The 19,043-nt window shown below is 41.2% G+C and overlaps 1 protein-coding gene across 1 annotated transcript in view; it reads right to left on the bottom strand.

Annotated features, from left to right (window-relative positions):
* Nucleotides 1–13,110: 13,110 nt before the first annotated feature.
* LOC120538931 (neuropeptide Y receptor type 1-like) overlaps nucleotides 13,111–19,043 on the bottom strand; it is a 53,956-nt gene continuing 48,023 nt past the window's right edge. The window contains exon 2 of the mRNA XM_039768553.1: nucleotides 13,111–14,602. Coding sequence (XP_039624487.1) covers nucleotides 13,347–14,474 — 1,128 coding nt within the window. The 5' untranslated portion in view covers nucleotides 14,475–14,602 and the 3' untranslated portion in view covers nucleotides 13,111–13,346. The remainder of the gene's footprint in view (nucleotides 14,603–19,043) is intronic.

Genomic DNA, 19,043 nt, shown 5'->3' with positions numbered 1-19,043 from the left:
AGGAACTGAATCACATGCAAAAATACTCGATACTCTCACAGCACTTTCCAGAGCTTGCCACAAGTTACATTGTCATTTGCCTTCTCATTGTACTGTATATAAAGCATATTTAAACATAAATGGCTGACTCTTAAGATCCTTTAAACAAAACTAGATCCTTTCCTGGATGTGATGTTCAAACTTTTGACAAAGTATCCCACCTTAGAATTTCGCTGGGTGGCTATGTGTGATTGCATATTGCCTAGCATGAAAAGATTTTGGACCACCACCCGACTCTGCCTGTCCCAAGGCACCTGCCTCACCTTCCCATGCAATGTTGAAGAGGTGAATTAGCCACTACACTAGTCTTGCCATGATAAGACTGCAGCAATGTCAGTGATAAAGATGGACCCAACCCCACTCAATAATTCTAACATTACGTTGCTTTTGAGTACATCACAATTATTTTTAACAATATCCCCATTACCAGTAGGTCAGTATCTTCTCTCTCTTGAAGAGAAAACTGCCCTAGCCACATCCCACTTACCCTTCAGGAGTCCTTAAATGGTTTGCCTGAAATTCTTTGAAGTCATTCACCATGGTCCACACTCCATCTTCACACCATCTTAACTTTAACTTAACACATCCACTGCCTTTTTGGCCTGCTGGTGCATCTCATTTAAATCAACAGACAAATCTCCCATTTAAATCGCATCGAGGCTGATTGCTTAAACTTAAGGACTTCCCTTACAGCTGCAGTCTACCTGTGAGTCCTTTTAGATTTGACTACTACTGAGGTCTTAAACAGGTTTTATTTAAGCTTGATGGCACTGATCTCTGCCAAGATTAAGGAGAAGCTTTTCCAGAGGTAAAACCTGAACTTATTTTAAACAGAATTATTGCTATCATTGCAAGAAAAGCTGATGTCCTGTTTGGATCTTCTGTGTCCGTCGGTCTGAGCCTGATAATAACCAAGTGGTGATCGGTTGATAGCTCAGGACCTTTCATGATTGAATTCTCCAGAATATATGACATAGTGAATTGAAAGACAATTCCTAATTCCTGATACCAGGTATGACTGCAAAAAAGGCTTGCGAGTATTTCTACATACATGTGGGACCTGTCCACCTCCAGAGAAGCAGAGAGAGAGATACCACATGATTGAGCCGATGGGTTCCAGAGCAAGTGCTGTGTGTAGAGGTGAGTCTGACTATACCCAGTCAATGTTTTTCAGACTTTCAAGCTTTAGCGCTTCTCCTGTCAGAGTGATTATGCTCCTTGTCTCAAGAGGCAGTTTCCATTACCAAGGTCTGTAAACCTGAATCTGTCCCTCTCTTGCCTGTTACGCCACTGGCATTTCACCCAACCCGATACACATGGAAGAAAAATTAGAAGTTAGGGGTCACATGGTCATTTAGGGCAAAGTGATATGCTTTCCATGTTAAAATATAAACGTTCTTCTTATAAAAATAGCATAAAGGAGTTAATAAATGTCAGAAACCTGTTCAGGCATATCAGGAAACCAGATAAAGTGAACAACAAAGGCAAGAACGTAGCAGGAGCAGGTTGATGTAATACACCAAATGTATGATTAAGAGATTAGCAGATGTCTTGTAAACAATAAAACTGGACAGTTGTCACATACATGGAGATTTCAAGGGTAATGTACAAACTAAGAGATTTTGAAAAACAAGAATATAATGGAAAAAGACTTTTATTTAGGCTGGTTATGCTTTGTGCTAAACACGTCATGTCCTTTAATGATATGTAAGCATTAATCGGCACTGTTATGTGATTTCAGTTATCAATAAGTATGAGCATCTGCTTTTATTCAATGATCATTCTGACCTCACTGTAACAGACTGCTGTGACGTATGCTCCCTCCTCAGCTTGGTGCTGCAAGTGAAATAAATGACGCAGATGGACATGCTTTACTCCAGCCTGATTATTGACGAAAAAAAAAGTTTTATCACACTTATCTTGTTAGAGGATAAGTTTCTTTCTTTAATTATGATGTCACTTTCCACCATACACCTTACACATCAAAATCACAAATTTTAAAGAACACTTCAAGTGTGTACATATAGTTTTGAGGATTACATTTAGGGTGTAAGAGTAAATTGAACAATGATGAGTTTGCTGTGCAGCATTGTGGATGGTGGCTACCTCACAGTTATGTTTTAGGCTCCGCCCAACTGGGCTACATGGGTCTCATAGCCACCAGATGCTCACCTGTAAACACAACTCTTAAGCCTGGCTCCAGGAGTGGTCCTATTATCTCTGATTTGGATGGAATTCTTTAAGATTTCTAAAAAAAAAAAGTAAGTACACCCCATGAAATGAAATGAAATGTTTTTTTTTTTGTTTTTTGACATATGTGGACATATCAAGATTTGATCTTATTTTAAACAGTATCCATAGATAAAGGTAGTAATAACGTCATGCCATGTTTACACTTTGAAGTCCTTTGTATAACTGAAATAAACATAAATGCAAATTTCACTTATGGAAAATGTAAATCCATTTCTACATTTATGACTACCGCAAACATCTAAAGTTTGAATCAATTGCACCAGATCAGATAGGAATGATTAGAACATCATTAGAGATTATCTTGGCTGAACCTACCTTATTAGAACTTCAGACATTTTGTTGAAGTGTGTGTCACCACCAATCTTAGATTGAAAGAAAGTTCAAGCAGTGTAGTGTGATGTAGTGGTTAAGGCTTTGGATTTCAAACCCTGAAGTTGTGGGTTCAAATCCTGCTATTGTCACTGTGTGACCCTGAGCAAGTCACTTGACCTGCCTGTGCGCAAATTGGAAAACCAGAAAGGTAATGTAACCAATTGTATCATAAATGTTGTAAGTCACCTTGGATAAAAGTGTCAGCCAAATAAGTAAATGTAAATGAAAGAACTTGAGGCTTTCGAAAAGAAGGCTGTGGATGCCTTATGCCTGGGAAGGGGTTTAAAACAATCTCTAAAGACTTGGAAATCAACCATTCTACAAGTGAAGAAGAATTGAAGCAGATGTCAACTTAACCTCCCCTATAAGTTCAGCCTGAAAGCAGAACATAAGATGCTGAAAGATGTCTCTAAGAACCCAAGAACTTCATTATGGGATCAACAGGTATTCCTTGTGTTTTGGTGTGAAATGTTGTATAAAAGTTGATAAATATTTTGTATGTCTTTGTTTGTAACTTAGACAAAGCAATGTAATATTAAGAACAGCAATGGTTTGATGCAACACACACCCCTTTAGGACTGAGTCTTTATAATTTTATGTCAAGGATCGGTGCCTAAAACCAGTTTGCCAAGTAATTTTCTGCAGGGCTCTCTCAATCAATCACCACAGGAAAGAAAACTTACCCAGCTGGCAAGCATCAGCTTAACAAATGGTATTGGGGGCAGTTTGAAACTATTGTGAAATACCAGAATTCTATTGGTCTAAAGTTGTCTGTTTTATTTTAAATCAGAAGCCATTAAGTACCATGACACCCTATTGGCTGTAGGGTTTGGACAGAGAATCTATAAATTTACTTGTTTTACTCCTCCTATCCTCTTATACACCATTTGATGAAGGATCATGTCACACACCATGAACTGAAAAGGACAATACAGAGAAGAGCACAGCTGGGCAGCCATATTGAGACAGGCATGCGGCCTGTTCTGAAGAAAGCTGACTAAAAATTAGAACTTAACCAGAATCATTTTAAGTAACAAACAAGTCTGTGTGCCGCCTAAACTGCACATCAGCATTTAACAGGTTGTATGGTTGCTAATATTCACTTGTACTTTGCTTATTATTATCCATCCATCCATCCATCCATCCTCTTCCGCTTATCCGAGGTCGGGTCGCGGGGGTAGCAGCTTAAGCAGAGAAGCCCAGACTTCCCTCTCCCCGGCTACTTCTTTCAGCTCTTCCAGGAGAATCCCAAGGCGTTCCCAGGCCAGCCGGGAGACATAGTCCCTCCAGCGTGTCCTGGGTCTTCCCCGGGGTCTCCTCCCGGTTGGACGTGCCCGGAACACCTCATCAGGGAGGCGTCCAGGAGGCATCCTGATCAGATGCCCGAACCACCTCATCTGACTCCTCTCGATGCGGAGGAGCAGCGGCTCTACTCTGAGCCCCTCCCGGATGACTGAGCTCCTCACCCTATCTTTAAGGGAAAGCCCAGACACCCTGCGGAGGAAACTCATTTCAGCCGCTTGTATTTGCGATCTCGTTCTTTCGGTCACTACCCATAGCTCATGACCATAGGTGAGGGTAGGAACGTAGATGGACTGGTAAATTGAGAGCTTATTATTATTATTTATGAATATTATCAATAATGCATTATTTAAAGTGCAACTTAACTCGTGCTTGTCTTTTACTACACCTAATTGCCTAAGTTATAAATGTACAAGGGAAAGTGGGAAGAAATTTTATATTACAATACCTTATAAACAGTGGTAAGTCTGTGAGATATAAGGCATTCTGACAAAGGCTACACATTAATAATACAAAAGGAGAAAGTAGAGTAATATAGAACTCTACCAAGACAAAGCACCTTGTCAGTGTTGATGCCAAAGCGCATTAGTCTGCCATTAAAGAGAGACTACACAAATGAGATCTGCATTGGAGTTGTTTCCACATTTGCTGTCTAGAAAGAACATAAGCGTAAGAATACTGTACCATTTACCTGTGAACACTTCGACAAAAACCAGGACCTCTGGAACAAGGTGCTTGGTACAGATGAAGCATAGGTAGAGCTGTTTGGCCACAGTATCAAAACACATGTTTAGTAAAAGACGAAAACTGCATCTGACCAGAAGAACCTGATAAAGGCTGTAAAGCAGAGCAGGGGAATTATTATAGTTTTGTTACAGGTTGGACTGCTTTGCTACATCAGACCCTAGGTAGCTCATTGTACATTCTTCATTGTACCAGAAGGTGCATAATGATGATGTCAGACATTCTGTCAGAAGATTGAAACTCACCTGAGACTGGATGAACATGACCCTGACCCTAAACATACCAGTAAACTCACCAAGTAATGGCTGAAAAAAAATGGAGAGTTCTAAAACGGGCAAGTCAAATCCCACATTTCAATACTATTGAGATGCTGTGGGGGGTTTGAAATGGGACTCTCAGGCACTGCACAGCTGAAAGAATTCGGGACAGAGGAGTGGGAAATCCTTTCTCCCAACTGATAACATAGACTGATAGACAGTGTCGCAGGTGGCTGGGGGGGAGACCAAGCCGGGACACCCCGGAGGACCGGAAGAGGGCTTACGCCTTTCCCAAACCACATGGGGGTGACCACGGGTACAGAGCTTGGAAGTTCATCCCTGTAGGGGCTCATGGTCACCGCCAGGGTGTACCCGGATGCCTTGGGAGCCCTGGACCTTGGCACTTCCACCACACTCGGAAGTGCTGGGAGGAAGACAAGTAGGGACACCCGGAGTGCTTCCGGGGATGCAGCCGACACTTCCGCCACACTGGGGAGTGCCGGTGGAAGATTGTCGGGAGGCACCTTGAGCACATCCAGGTGCATATAAGGTTGCACATAGGTTGACTTGAGTCGGGTGGAAGCAGGACGAGGTGGCAAGGAGGTGGCCTAAAGAAGTAAGACATTGTGTTTGTGGCCAGGACTTTGGGGACTTTTTGGGGAAAGTGGAGCCCTTTTGTAAATATGACTTTGTATAATAAATGTGTGTGGGGTGATTCAAACATGTCCGCCTGTCTGTGTCCGGGTCATGTTCCACAACAGTTATAGGAAATGCCTACAGAAAAATACCAGGTATTAGAGCCAAGGTTGGACTTATTTTTTCCAACAGACAGAAATGACATACATGTTCATTTTTAATTGAATAAAATTAATGCAAAGTCAACTTTTTATTGTTTTTTTTAGTCATGTTATTTTTATCTCAAGATCCTGCTTAAAGGAAATCCAAATCTTAATATATTCACATATGTTAAATAAGAACAAAACATTCACAGGGTGCACATACTTTTTCACACGACTGTTTTTGGAAGAACAGTCATGAGAGGTGTTCTGTTTTTGCCCCCTCTCCTTAGACCATTTTGTTGTGAGTAAGTCTGCCTGGAGCACGTATCTCCAGAACCATTGAGGCACACAAACCTTCCATGATGCCAATACCATTGTTCTAGGAGTTGAGAATTTAATGCTTCTTAAGAGCAAATTATGGGCTGCCAAAATTGCACTGACTTGGCAAGCACTCAAGTGTATTTCTGTAAGTCATCTATTTTAATAATGCCTGCTAAATTAAAGGAAATAATTATAATTCTTGTTTATTCTTGTATTGAGTTTTCCATTTTTAGAAAGGCATGGTGGTTCCATGCCAAGTGCTAATTGGCCATGTCACAGATAAACGGCTTTAAATCCTGGACCAGTTACTGTAAGCAGTTTGCTTATTCTCTCCCTCTAACTTAAGAGCCTTTCCCCCAACATCCATTGTGTATTTATTTTAAATTAATTGGTGACTCTAAACTGTATATATAAACTGCTCAAAAAAATTAAAAGAACACTTTGAAAACACATCAGATCTCCATGGGAAAAAAAATCGTCCTGGATATCTCTACTGATATGGACTGGGTAATGTGTTAGGAATGAAAGAATGCCACACCGTTTGATGGAAAAGAAAATTATCAACCTACAGAGGGCTGAATTCAAAGACATCCTGAAAATCAAGGTGAATAAAGGATGCAGCAGGCTAGTCCATTTTGCAAAAATGTCATTGCAGCAATTCAAAATAGTACTCAGTAGTTTGTATGGCTCCCACATGCTTGTATGCATGCTTGACAATGGTGTCCTGGGGGATCTCCTCCCATATCTGGACTAGGACATAACTGAGCTCCTGGACAGTCTGAGGTGTAACCTGGCGGTGTCGGATGGACCAAAACATAATGTCTCAGAAGTGTTCTATTTGATTATGGTCGGGAGAGCGTGTAGACCAATTCCTTCATCCTCCAGGAACTGCCTGCATACCCTCACCACATGAAGCCGGGCATTGACATGCACCAGGAGAAACCTAGGACCCACTGCACCAGCATAGGGCCTGACAATGGGTCCAAGGATTTTCTCATCTGTGAAAAGCACAGGGCGCCAGTGGTGGATCTGGAAATTCCGGTATTCTATGGCAAATTCCAGTCGAGCTCCATGATGTCGGGCAGTGAGCACAGGGCTTAATAGAGGACATCAGGCCCTCAGGCCACCCTCATGATGTCTGTTTCTGATTGTTTGGTTAGAGATATTCACACTAGTGGCCTACTGGAGGTCATTTTGTAGGGTTCTGGCAGTGCTCACCCTGGTCCTCCTTGCCCAAAGGAGCAGATACCGGTCCTGCTGAAGGGTTAAGGACCTTCCACGGCCCTGTCCAACTCTCCTAGAGTAACTGCCTGTCTTCTGGAATCTCATTCATGCCCTTGAGACTGTGCCGGGTGACACAGCAAACCTTCTAGCAATGACACATATTGATGTGCCATCATGGAGAAGTTGGACTACCTGTGCAGCCTCAGTTGGGTCCAGGTATCAGCTCATGCTACCAGTAGTGACACTGACCATAGCCAAATGCAAAACTAGTGAAAAACAGTCAAAAAAGATGAGGAGGGAAAAATGTCTGTGCCCTCCACCTGTTAAACCATTCCTGTTTTGGGGGTTGTCTTATTGTTGCCCCTCTAGTGCACCTGTTGTTAATTTTTATTAACACCAAAGCAGCTGAAACTGATTAACAACCTCTTCTGTTACTTAACTGACCAGATCAATAGCCCAGAAGTTTCAGTGACTTGATGCTATACTCTGATTAACAAGTGTCCCTTTAATTTTTTTGAGCAGTATACAGTATATATATATATATATATATATATATATATATATATATATATATATATATATATATATATATATATATATATATATATATATATATATATATGCAGTCATATGAAAAAGTGTGAGAACCCCTCTTAATTCTTTGGATTTTTGTTTATCATTGGCTGGCCTTTCAAAGTAGGAACTTCCCTTTAATATATGACGTGCCTTATGGAAACAGTAGTATTTCAGCAGTGACATTAAGTTTATTGGATTAACAGAAAATATGCAATATGCATCATAACAAAATTAGACAGGTGCATAAATTCGGGCACAGAGATTTTACATCAATACTTAGTTGAGCCTCCTTTTGCAAATATAACAGCCTCTAGATGCCTCTTGTAGCCTTTGATGAGTGTCTGGATTCTGGATGGAGGTATTTCTGACCATTCTTCCATACAAAATCTCTCCAGTTCAGTTAAATTTGATGGCTGCCAAGCATAGACAGCCTGCTTCAAATTATCCCATAGATTTTTAAAGATATTCAAGTCAGGGGACGGCCATTCCAGAACATTGTACTTCTCCCTCTGCATGAATGCCTTGTAGATATCAAACTGTGTTTTGGGTCATTGTCTTGTTGGAATATCCAACCCCTGCATAACTTCAACTTTGTGACTGATGCTTGAACATTATCCTGAAGAATTTGTTGATTTTGGGTTGAATTCATCTGACCCTCGACTTTAACAAGGGCCCCTGTCCCTGAACTAGCTACACAGCCCCACAGCATGATGGAACCTCCACCAAATTTGACAGTAGGTAGCAGGTGTCTTTCTTGGAATGCGGTGTTCTTCTTCCACCATTTAAAGCGCTTTTTGTTCAGTCCAAAGCACTTTGTTCCTAAATGAATCTGGCTTGTCTAAATGAGCATTTGCATACAGCAAGCGACTCTGTTTGTGGCATGAGTGCAGAAAGGGCTTCTTTCTCATCACCCTGCCATACAGATGCTTTGTGGAAATTGCGCTGAATCGTAGAACGATATACAGATACACCATCTGCAGTAAGATGTTCTTGCAGGTCTTTGGAGGTGATCTGTGGGTTGTCTGTAACCATTCTCACAATCCTGCGCATATGCCGCTCCTGTATTTTATTTGGCCAGCCAGACCTGCTGGGTTTAACAGCAACTGTGCCTGTGGCCTTCCATTTCCTGATTACATTCCTTACAATTGAAACTGACAGTTTAAACCTCTGAGATAGCTTTTCGTAGCTTTCCCCTAAACCATGTTACTGAACGATCTTTGTTTTCAGATCTTTTGACTTTGAGGATCCCACGCTGTCACTCTTCAGAGGAGAGTCAAAGGGAAGCACAACTTGCAATTGACCACCTTAAATACCCTTTCGCATGATTGGACACACCTGTCTATGAAGTTCAAGGCTTATCGAGCTAATCTAACCAATTTGGTGTTGCAAGTTATCAGTATTGAGTAGTTACATGCATTCAAATCAGCAAAATTACAAGGGGACCCACATTTTAGCACAGACAGTTTACCAATACCAATCAATCATCACTTGACTGTCATGGCCTATTTGAGTGCTGTTGCTGATCATGTGCATCCCATCATGGCCACAAATTATTTATCTTCTGATTGCTACTTCCAGCATGATAATGCACCATGTCAGAAAGCAGCAGTCATCTCAAACCGGTTTCAAGAACATATCAATGAGTTCAGTGTTCTTCTATGGCCTTCCCAGTTACCAAATCTGAATCCAACAAAACACCCTTGAGATGTGCTGGAACGGGAGATTCACAACCTGAATGTGCAGCTGAGAAATCTGCAGCAACTGTGTAAGACAATCATGTCAGCATGTTCCAGAATCTCAAAGGATTGTTTCCAAAATCTTGTGGAACCCATTCCATGAATAACCGATGCTGTGTTTAGAGCAAAAGGAAGCCTTACCCAATATTAGTATAGTGTGAATAATAATTTACTCACTGGGTCATACCTCAGTACTAAATTAGAATAAACTTGTTCAGAAAATGGATGGATATTCTTCCAGCCAATGGCAGCATGGTGGTTTATTCAATAATGGTAAGTCCCCCAGATTTAAACCCTGGCAATCATCTAGGTGAACTATGATTTTTTACAAGCACTCTGTTTTCTATCTTGTTTAAGTGACATCTCTAAGCTAACCCAATTAAAAAGAGATTCTTATCTTGTGCCAGGGAGATTCACTCGAAAGAGGCCCTGAATATTCTGTAATAACTCTCACTGGAATAAGCAATCTAAACAAAACATGTGCAATGTGCTTCTTAGTATATGGAGGTTCCAACAAGCCAGGATGCCCCTGCGTCGTAGTGATGAGGTTGACGCCAGACAGGCATTGTGATGTTTAACCTCTGTTTGCAACTTATGGGTCCATACCGCCTGTACCCCCTCACTCACTCACTCGACTTCTCATCAAGATAGTGGTGTACAGCATTAGCAGTGTGTCTTCATGGTGCAAACCTCTCGGGTCACCAATTTATTTAATTGATGTCAGAATCAACTGGATGATCGTGAGTTAACGGAAGGCTACTTCCAGCAAGATGGAGCAATGTGTCACACATCATCAAGGAGCATGGCAACAAGGTCATTTCAAAGGGGCTTTGGCCACCACGGTCGCTGGATCTCACACCACCAGACTCCTTCCTTTGGGGTATGCTCAAAGGAAAAGTCTATCGGAACAAGTCTCACAATGTGGAAGATTTGAAGGAAAACATCCAACAAGAAATCGCTGCTAATCTCCCCGAAACGCTTGCCAATACATTCAGGAACATGGAATGCTGTGTCGAAATGTGTCTGGCAGAAAATGGAAACCAATTCTAGCATCACATGTAATACAATCGATTACAAATATGTTAAGGTATATAATGTATTTCTTTGGTTCAGATTGCTTCATCCTAATGGGAGTTACACTAGAATATTCGGGGCCTCTTTAGAGTAAATCTTCCTGTAGAATAGAAAAGCAGATACAGAAAATGAATGCCTGGGTAATGTTCACTACCATTGTCTTGTATGGTCACACTGGTTTACCTCAAGGGTGGACTGAATTCAACCAGCTGTACCACCTTCACTTCACAACAGGTAAGCATGTTAGTACTTACAAAGGAGACCATCTAGGAAAAAGCTTGGGTTCTTACTGGAAACGGTGTTGGTGCGGCCAACAACTCGCACTTACTCTGTAGTCTGAATGTTCCAATGCCCCAATGCAGTGATGGGGATGCTGTGATGTAAAAATGGTGCTGTTCTTCAGGTGAGATGTAAAACCACCGTCCTGACTCATTAAAGATCACTGAGCATCCTTCGAAAAGAGTAGGGGGTACCCCTATGTTCTGGATATATTTCCCACCACAGCCTAATCATTCTGGCTTCCTAGTCTTCCCCTGTCCCTAACTGGCTATCTTTCTCATCCATTCACCACCCAGTAGCTAATGTGTGTTGAGTATACTGGCACCAAAATAGCTGCCATTGCATCATCAAGGTGGGTGCTACATGTTGGTGCTGCTGAAGTGGCTCTCCACTCTCAATACAAAGTGCTTTAAGCAGTGGGAAAACACTATATAAATGTAAATAATTATTATCATCATCATCATCATCTTTATTATTATTATTATTATTATTATTGTTATTAGTATTATTACATCTCTTGTTAGTCATCTGCTTGTTTTTGAAGTCAATCCACATTCTTTAACCCAAGCAATTATTAAATTACAAATGATAGGTTGGCGTTTGTTTATTTTCTTTTACATCACTTCAATTAACTTTGGATGCAGGAACCACAATCATTTATAAAATATTCTGTTTTCTTACAAATTTAGCAGTACAGTGCTAATGCACATAATCGCCTTTACCTCTAAGGGATGGGGAGACATGATGTTTCTTTTCAAAATAATTCCAGAATTTAAAATTGCTTGTCTTTATTGCAGAAGTTATGAATTTTTACAAATAAACGTCATTTTTTTTATTCAAGGCTTAGAGCTGACACTACTGAAACCATTTAGGACAAGATATAATATTTCTGAGGAAAACATTTTTGGACAGGGGCTGCGCCCAGTTTTTCGATGCAAAAGTGCATCTGCAAGGAGAAAACATCTGATATACTATGAATATTTTGCATTTTACATAGCAATTGGAAAAAAAAATACATTGTGTCTATACAAAATATATACTGCAGGGGAAACTTTTTACAAAGGACCATTTTATAGCAGGACAAAGACTAGAAAAATGACCAAACAGGCCTGAATAACTAGGGATACAATCCTGAGAGTAAGTTAACTCATTTTGCAATGGACTCAGGTAACAAACTTCAGCAAAAGAAATCAGTAGCAAAGACAAGAAGGAGAAAAACTCTTCCAATAGGACTCAGTTGCTTGAGATCAGTTTAAGGTGCTTCTAAAGGTAGCATTCCCAACCATAAGTATTGCAGAATTCCATTACCATTCCATTGTCCAGTTCAATATAATCCACCTGCCATCATCAGATCATGTCGGTCATGCTTCTGGTTATCTCTTTATCCTAATTGGTGCCTTCCTTGATGCTTGCTGAGAATTCACACCACTTGCTTCTCTGATTTTGTGCTGGTGAGCCTTAAGTCTACCAAACATTGTCTTTACCTCAGCATTGGCTTTTACCTTTGATCAGATGATTCCCTTCAAAATGTACAAAGAGGAGTTATAACTGTCAGAAAGTGTTTATGTAGGTGAAACACCCGATCTAGCCAGTTTACTGCTGGGTAGAAATTCCTTTCTGGCTTTGGACTTTCATCACAGGAACCATAAATATTTGGCTGGACTTGAAGCTCCTTTGATGAATCAGCCAAATAAAATATTTCATACAGCAACTTCTAATCTTGAATATTTCTTTGAATTTATTACAGATGCCTTTGAACCTACCAGAAGCCCCTCGTTCTTTGCATGTTTGGGATCATTTGGATATTTCTTTTAGCCTGATTCACAGCTCATCTTTATCTATACCATATTACAGTTGTGATTGTCCTATATTTATATTTAAACATTAAAACTCAACATAGATGGTATGTACAAGTGTCATGGGATATTCCCAGCAATGCTTCCACACATATTCCTTTGTCAACTTCTTTTCCAGCTGTATTAACAGGATAACAATAAAGAAGTTGAAATAAAGAATTATAATAATGGGTGCTGAAGACCTGGTCCAGAATATGTTAAAGGTGATGCTCAATCTATTGATTTTTTGGCAGCCGACATGCCTGATTATACCAGCAATGTTGTTCACTTTTGAATAAAGTCCAAAAAATGCACATAGTCTTTATTGATTCACCGATATTGGGTTGTATTACTGAACAAATACAGAATCAGGTACAAGAATCCATGGTCAAACAGCCAGTCGGTTGTCCATGGAATTTCATTCATTGGCTTAACAATGGGCTTGAACATTATTTAAATGGCAAGAGAGTCTGAATATAGCAGTGAGGATGCATTAGCGGGGATCCTGCAATAATAAGCAGACCCCGGACATTTCAAGGCACACTCTTCTTCCGTTCAAGCGTTAAGACTGACTGATCCATTTCTGAGGGAGGAAGCTTTGGAGATCTCTGTGCTAACAGTGGACAGTGGGAAGTTCTCGTAGCTCTCAGGGGTGCCTCCACAGCGACAACGATACAGAATTGACTTCACCTCCTTCTGAAAGTTGCTATTAAGAAACCCATAGATGATGGGGTTTATGCAAGTGGATGCCATGGCGGTTAGGTGGCACACTGAGAAGATCAGGTTGTGCTGGCAGGGAGGGATTGCTTGGTAGTTCCAATCAAAGAGGGTGTTGAAGACGTTGAGTGGCAGCCAACAGATAGCAAATGCTGCAACAATTGATGCTAACATTACATTGACCCTGTAGCTGTTCCTACCAGATTTCTGGCTTCCATCCCTTGCACGGTCAACCATGTCCTTCCTCCTTCTAAGCCTAAGAAATATGCGAAGATAACACAGCAGGACAAGAAAAAGAGGCAGACAGTACTGGAAGAGAAGCAGGCAAGTTGCATAAGCAAGACGGTGTTTCTCTGAGGGCCACTTCTCCATGCACACAAAGTGATCAGTGAAGGGATCGAAGGGAAGACTGAGATTCTGAAATGGGACATCTGTGAGGATGTTAAAGGACAGAAAAGGTAAAGAAATAAAGCAACCCACCATCCACGTAACAGCCACTGCTAGGTAGGAGTGGCCCACCACTGGCTTCCAGCCTGTGGGATGAATGATAAGCTGGTGTCTCTCAAGGGCAATAAGGACTAGAGAAATAATGGAGACAGTCACTGACATGCACTGAATGAAGGGAGTAACTTTGCACAGAGCCTCACCCAAGATCCATCGGTCCATAAGAGTGTATATCACTGTGACCGGCAGGCACACTATACACATGAGAATATCAGAGCAAGAGAGGTTGGCGATGAGAACGTTGGTGACATTTTGCATCTCCTTCTGACGAGAAATGACAAACACCAAGCAGGTATTGCCTAGAAGACCCACAGCAATCACTGCACTGTAGGCGACAATCAAGAAGGTAGTCCCTCCCACAGACGAGCCACAAAAGTCATCTTTTAATATCTCATCCCATGCAGGAACATTGTTCCACTGGCCACTGTTGTTGAGATAAACAAATTTTGGCAGCTGCTCCATACTTCTTGAAGAGAAGAGAGAGGAGAGCAGGATAAAACCAACAGGACAGCGTATGTCGGAATTTTGGGCAGATTAGCTTCTGAGTTGAGGAATGTAGAAGTTACCTTCTGAGAGTCTCATTGTACAAGCTGTGGAAAAACAAGAAAAGGAGTAAACAACTCTGTCATAACTCTTAACCAAAGTCAGTCTTAGGATTTCTAACTTGGTACTGGATGACTCATTTTTAGAGGGCAGTCCATTAAGACAGTTATGGTGAAAAATAAAAGGACTTTCCACAGTAAAGATGTCCAGTCAGCATCAATATTCTGACTTTCCCTACCTTGTTTAGATTTTTCAGTCTATGGCAGGCTTTTGGGACTTCATCATTGCTTGAAGTGGATCATCTACCTCCCCATTCTCCTGTTAGGAGTCCTGGGAGTTAGTGTATGCGTACTGGTGTGTACCAACACTACTCACAATGCATTATGTAGAAAAAAAGGTTGTTCTTTCAATGGGCGTTCACACTTGGAAGTGGCACCCCACACCCCTGCTTTACAAAAGAGTTTCTGTGTATCAGAACACTTTCAGACCTCCAAGGGGGACATTGTAATATTAACATTTCATCAAGAACATTATATATGTTGGAGGAGAACAAAGATGCTGAAGCTACATGGAGTACCACCAATTCGTTTTTCCATTTCAACCACAGGGCTTCTTGAATATGTAGTGAAAGGAACAGTTGGACAATATTAAAACAAATGGAAACACTGAACTAACACGTCATTTTAGTCTTATAGATGAACTGAAATAATTAAATCAGACTATGCAGTTTCTCATGAGGTCCTCTCCAGACCATTGAGTGTAAATTAAATACCTATGAAAGAAGGTATAGCTCTGGTGCCTTGAGAGCAACAGGTGGAAATTCCTTTACCACACTCAAAAAGGTTGGCTAGCATTGTGAACACACACTAGATTCACCTGAACCTTCTTGTCTCCAAGAAGAACACAATTTCTAATTTGATAATGAATGGATGGCGAAATAAATAAGACGGTTTCATGTTCAGAAGCACTTCGCCTCAGAAACCTTAGTCACGTTGAGTTTCAGTTTATCTATATATGTTTCATAATGCGAGTGGGTTTTCATCTAACCTTTGATCATTTCTTTTGTATTCATGTGCTTTGGGTTGTCATTTGTGGTCGAGGTAAGACATTGGAAGCCCTAAGAATTCCTGGTGCCAGCTGGGTCACCCCAATTAATATGATGCCTGAAGTACAGAAAGGAAATGAGTGTGTGATGGTACAAAACCAAAATGAAACAGTAAGCAATGGCTGCTGTTGAAGGAGATTAAAGCTACTTAGTAGAGTGGGTCTGGCATGGCGGGGCTCTATTCTGTGGTCAACTTTGGTCCAAGTGAGATCCCATCTTCTGGGGATGATGGGCTTTTATAGGATTCTGACCAAAAGGAAAGAAAAGAGACAATACTCTTAGTGGCAGCAGCACCTGCTGTCCCGGAGTGGTCCAATGAGCCTGATCGTCATGCATGCGTGACACATTATAAACAGTTTCTCTGCATGTGCACCGGTGCTCATATTATAGAGGACTGATGAATTTGCTGTGATGCATCACTTTGTAGGTGACTGAGTTCCCTTGCCATGGAGCTGACTTTTTCTGTCTTGGTCAACTGTGTCAGCATATTGTATTGTTTTGGTCTGTTTCTTATTTTCTGAATAAAATTGGCAAAGTCTAAAAATATGATATTTGGTTGGTTAAAGCCAATTAAAAGTGCAAAGCAAGTAGTGTCAGGTGCCAATTTCAAAATGTTTTTCTCTGAATAGGCCTGATATTTCATCCGTCTATTTGTTAAAGAGGCTAACTGTGGTTAGAAGCTACCCCACCAAAAAAATCAATTGGCTGTCCTATGATTTGGCTCGCATTCCAGGCCTGTAAACCTTACTCAAAATTTTATGAGTGTGTAGACCTCATTTCATCTCATTTTCCTGGTAAGGGTCACAATGGCAGCAATCCAAGCATGTCAGCCAAGACCTCCCTGTGCCCAGCTACACATTCCAGATCTTCCAGAAGAATTCCCAGGCGTTCCCAAATCAGCCAGAAATGTGATCTTTCCAGCATGTCTCGGTTCTGCCGCAGGACATACCTGGAGCAGCTCTAGTAGAAGACATTCACGTGGTATCCTTATGAAATGCCCAAACCACCTTAACTGGAGTGGTGACTCTGCTCTGAAGTTCTCCCGAATTGCTGAGCTTCTCACCCCATCATGGGGTGTCAAGCCTAGCCATCCTGTGAAGAAACCTCATTTCTCCCACTTGTGCTTGCAATCCCTTTCTTCTGGTCATTACCCATGACCATAGGTTAGGACAGGGATCTAAATTGACTAATAAATTGAGAATTTTGTCTTTAGACTCAGCTCCCACTTCACCACTATGGACCAGTACAGCAATAGCAAAACAGTTGTTGCCACTCCAATCTGCTTGTAACAAGATCCTAAGACACTTGAACTCATCTACTAAGAGCAGTTGTTCCCCCTCAGCTGGTGAGAGCATTCCACTCCTTTTACAAGATAATACCTCAGACTTGGAGGTGCAAATCCTCATCCCAACCGCTTCACACTCTGCAGTAAATTGCTTGCTTGCATGCTGAAGTTAGTCAGATTAGGCAAAGAGGACAACATCATCTATCTAAATCAACAATACTACCTTTTGCCTCCCCAAATGGACACCCTCACGCCCTTGGCTGTGCCTTGATATCCTGTCCATGAAAGCCACAAACAGGAGTGGTGAGAAGACACAGCAGTGTCAGGTGTTTGGACACTGTTCTTACTGCACTCAGATAGGAAATTAATAGGATGAAAGAATGGCCCTGTCACCCTACATTCCTGCTGCACCTCTCACGGCACATGCCGAGGGACATAATCATTTACTTTTTCCAAATCTACACATGTAAACTGGCTCTCAGTGGATATAAATAAGTGCCAGCATTCAATGTTTTAGTTAATGAGAAGAAAGTGGACACTTTGACCAGCATGCTTCTCTAACATTCAATCGTGGAGTGGGGGACTAGGATCCCCCTTGGCGTTTCTGTGATACACATTCAGATGTTCAAAGAGCATGTGGGGTGATGGTCTCCTTTGGAGTTTCAAATCCTTCCTTACGCTGACATTCATTCAAATAGAAACAATGCTGGCATGTGCCAAACCCTGCTAGAAATTAGGAAGCACTACCTTACATCAAGCCCTGTTGGCTTATCATACTCCTAATACAGCAACTGTGCCATGGGAAGGGGTGGTCTATTGTTCTATGGCCAGGATGGAATCCTCTGTTCCTTCTGTATCTCTGGATCTTCCTTTCAGCACCCTTGCGTATATGTTACCTGGGATGCTGAGGAGTGCGATTCCTCTGCTGTTGTGTAGCAAAATAAAAATCAGGCAAATCTTGGTACTAGAAGTCATTTAAGCCTGCCTGTGTTTGTTTATTTCATGTCAATTGGCACAGTGGTGGTGACGTGCTATGCTACTCTATTTAATTATATTGAATGATGGATGATGAGGCTTCTCTTTTGATTATCATTTTAGACTTAGATTTGTCATTAAATATCACAATTAAAAACATGCACACTGGATTCCTTGGCCATTCTTACTTGGCCCTGTGTGGGTGGGAACTATAATGGACCAGCACATAGCAAGATTGAGTCCTGCCTTGCGTCTGATTCCGTTGCTGCCATGAGTCAGAATTGGATTAAAAGGGTTTGAGAACGTTAATAATTACATACTTCATAACAATGTCTTTTTATGTTTGAGATGAATAGTCAAAGTTAAAATGTTAATACATAAATATTGTTTTTCTTTTGTTAAATTAAATCAATCTGCAATTCTTCCATAATTCTCATTTCTATCATTTTCATGTTGTGACTTTAATAGCCACCTTCTCCTACACTGTCACTTATAACCTGCACACTGGGCCTCGTCCTCCATGATATACACTTCTGCACCACTGTGTTAAAACCGCTGACCCAGACCAAGAAAGACAATGACAATGGCTGGTCAAACATGGAAGCAAGGATTGCCATTCCATCCTGGCTCTCCCCTTTTTATTAGTAGCAAAAACATGGGTTGAGCAACAACCAAAAGCAAAAAAGCTCAAAAATAGCAGCTCAAATTACAGGACAATTCTCTGGTGGGTCCTTCAGAATGAATGCCCTCCTCTTTTCCGCATCCAAATTTATAGTGAATGTCTCAAAAGGGGTGGGGCTTCTGAAGCATGGGTGGGGGTGTGGTCATAGATATTTGGGTGTTTGCTGCTCAGAGCTGCAGGTAAAAAGGGAGCGATAGTTAGTGACAGTCCTCCCTCTCGTCTTAGAGTGGAACAACTTACCTCAACAGACCCTTGAAGGCGTCCCCTAAATGCACGTGTGGCAAAACATTTTCATATGTAACAATTACTTTTTAGGTGCACATTCATGTAGAAGTTGTGATAAAGTATTTTGAAGCAAGCCTTCTCTTACACTGGCTACTACTATTTACATTTTACAAGTAGTCAGACTTCCAGTGTGATGGAAGTGTTGGTGCGGACAGC

This window comes from Polypterus senegalus, chromosome 11, assembly GCF_016835505.1.
Source record: "Polypterus senegalus isolate Bchr_013 chromosome 11, ASM1683550v1, whole genome shotgun sequence".
NCBI classification, from domain to species: Eukaryota; Metazoa; Chordata; class Cladistia; order Polypteriformes; family Polypteridae; genus Polypterus; species Polypterus senegalus.
Note: the sequence above shows the minus strand (reverse complement) of the source record. Positions and strands in the feature narration are given on the sequence as shown.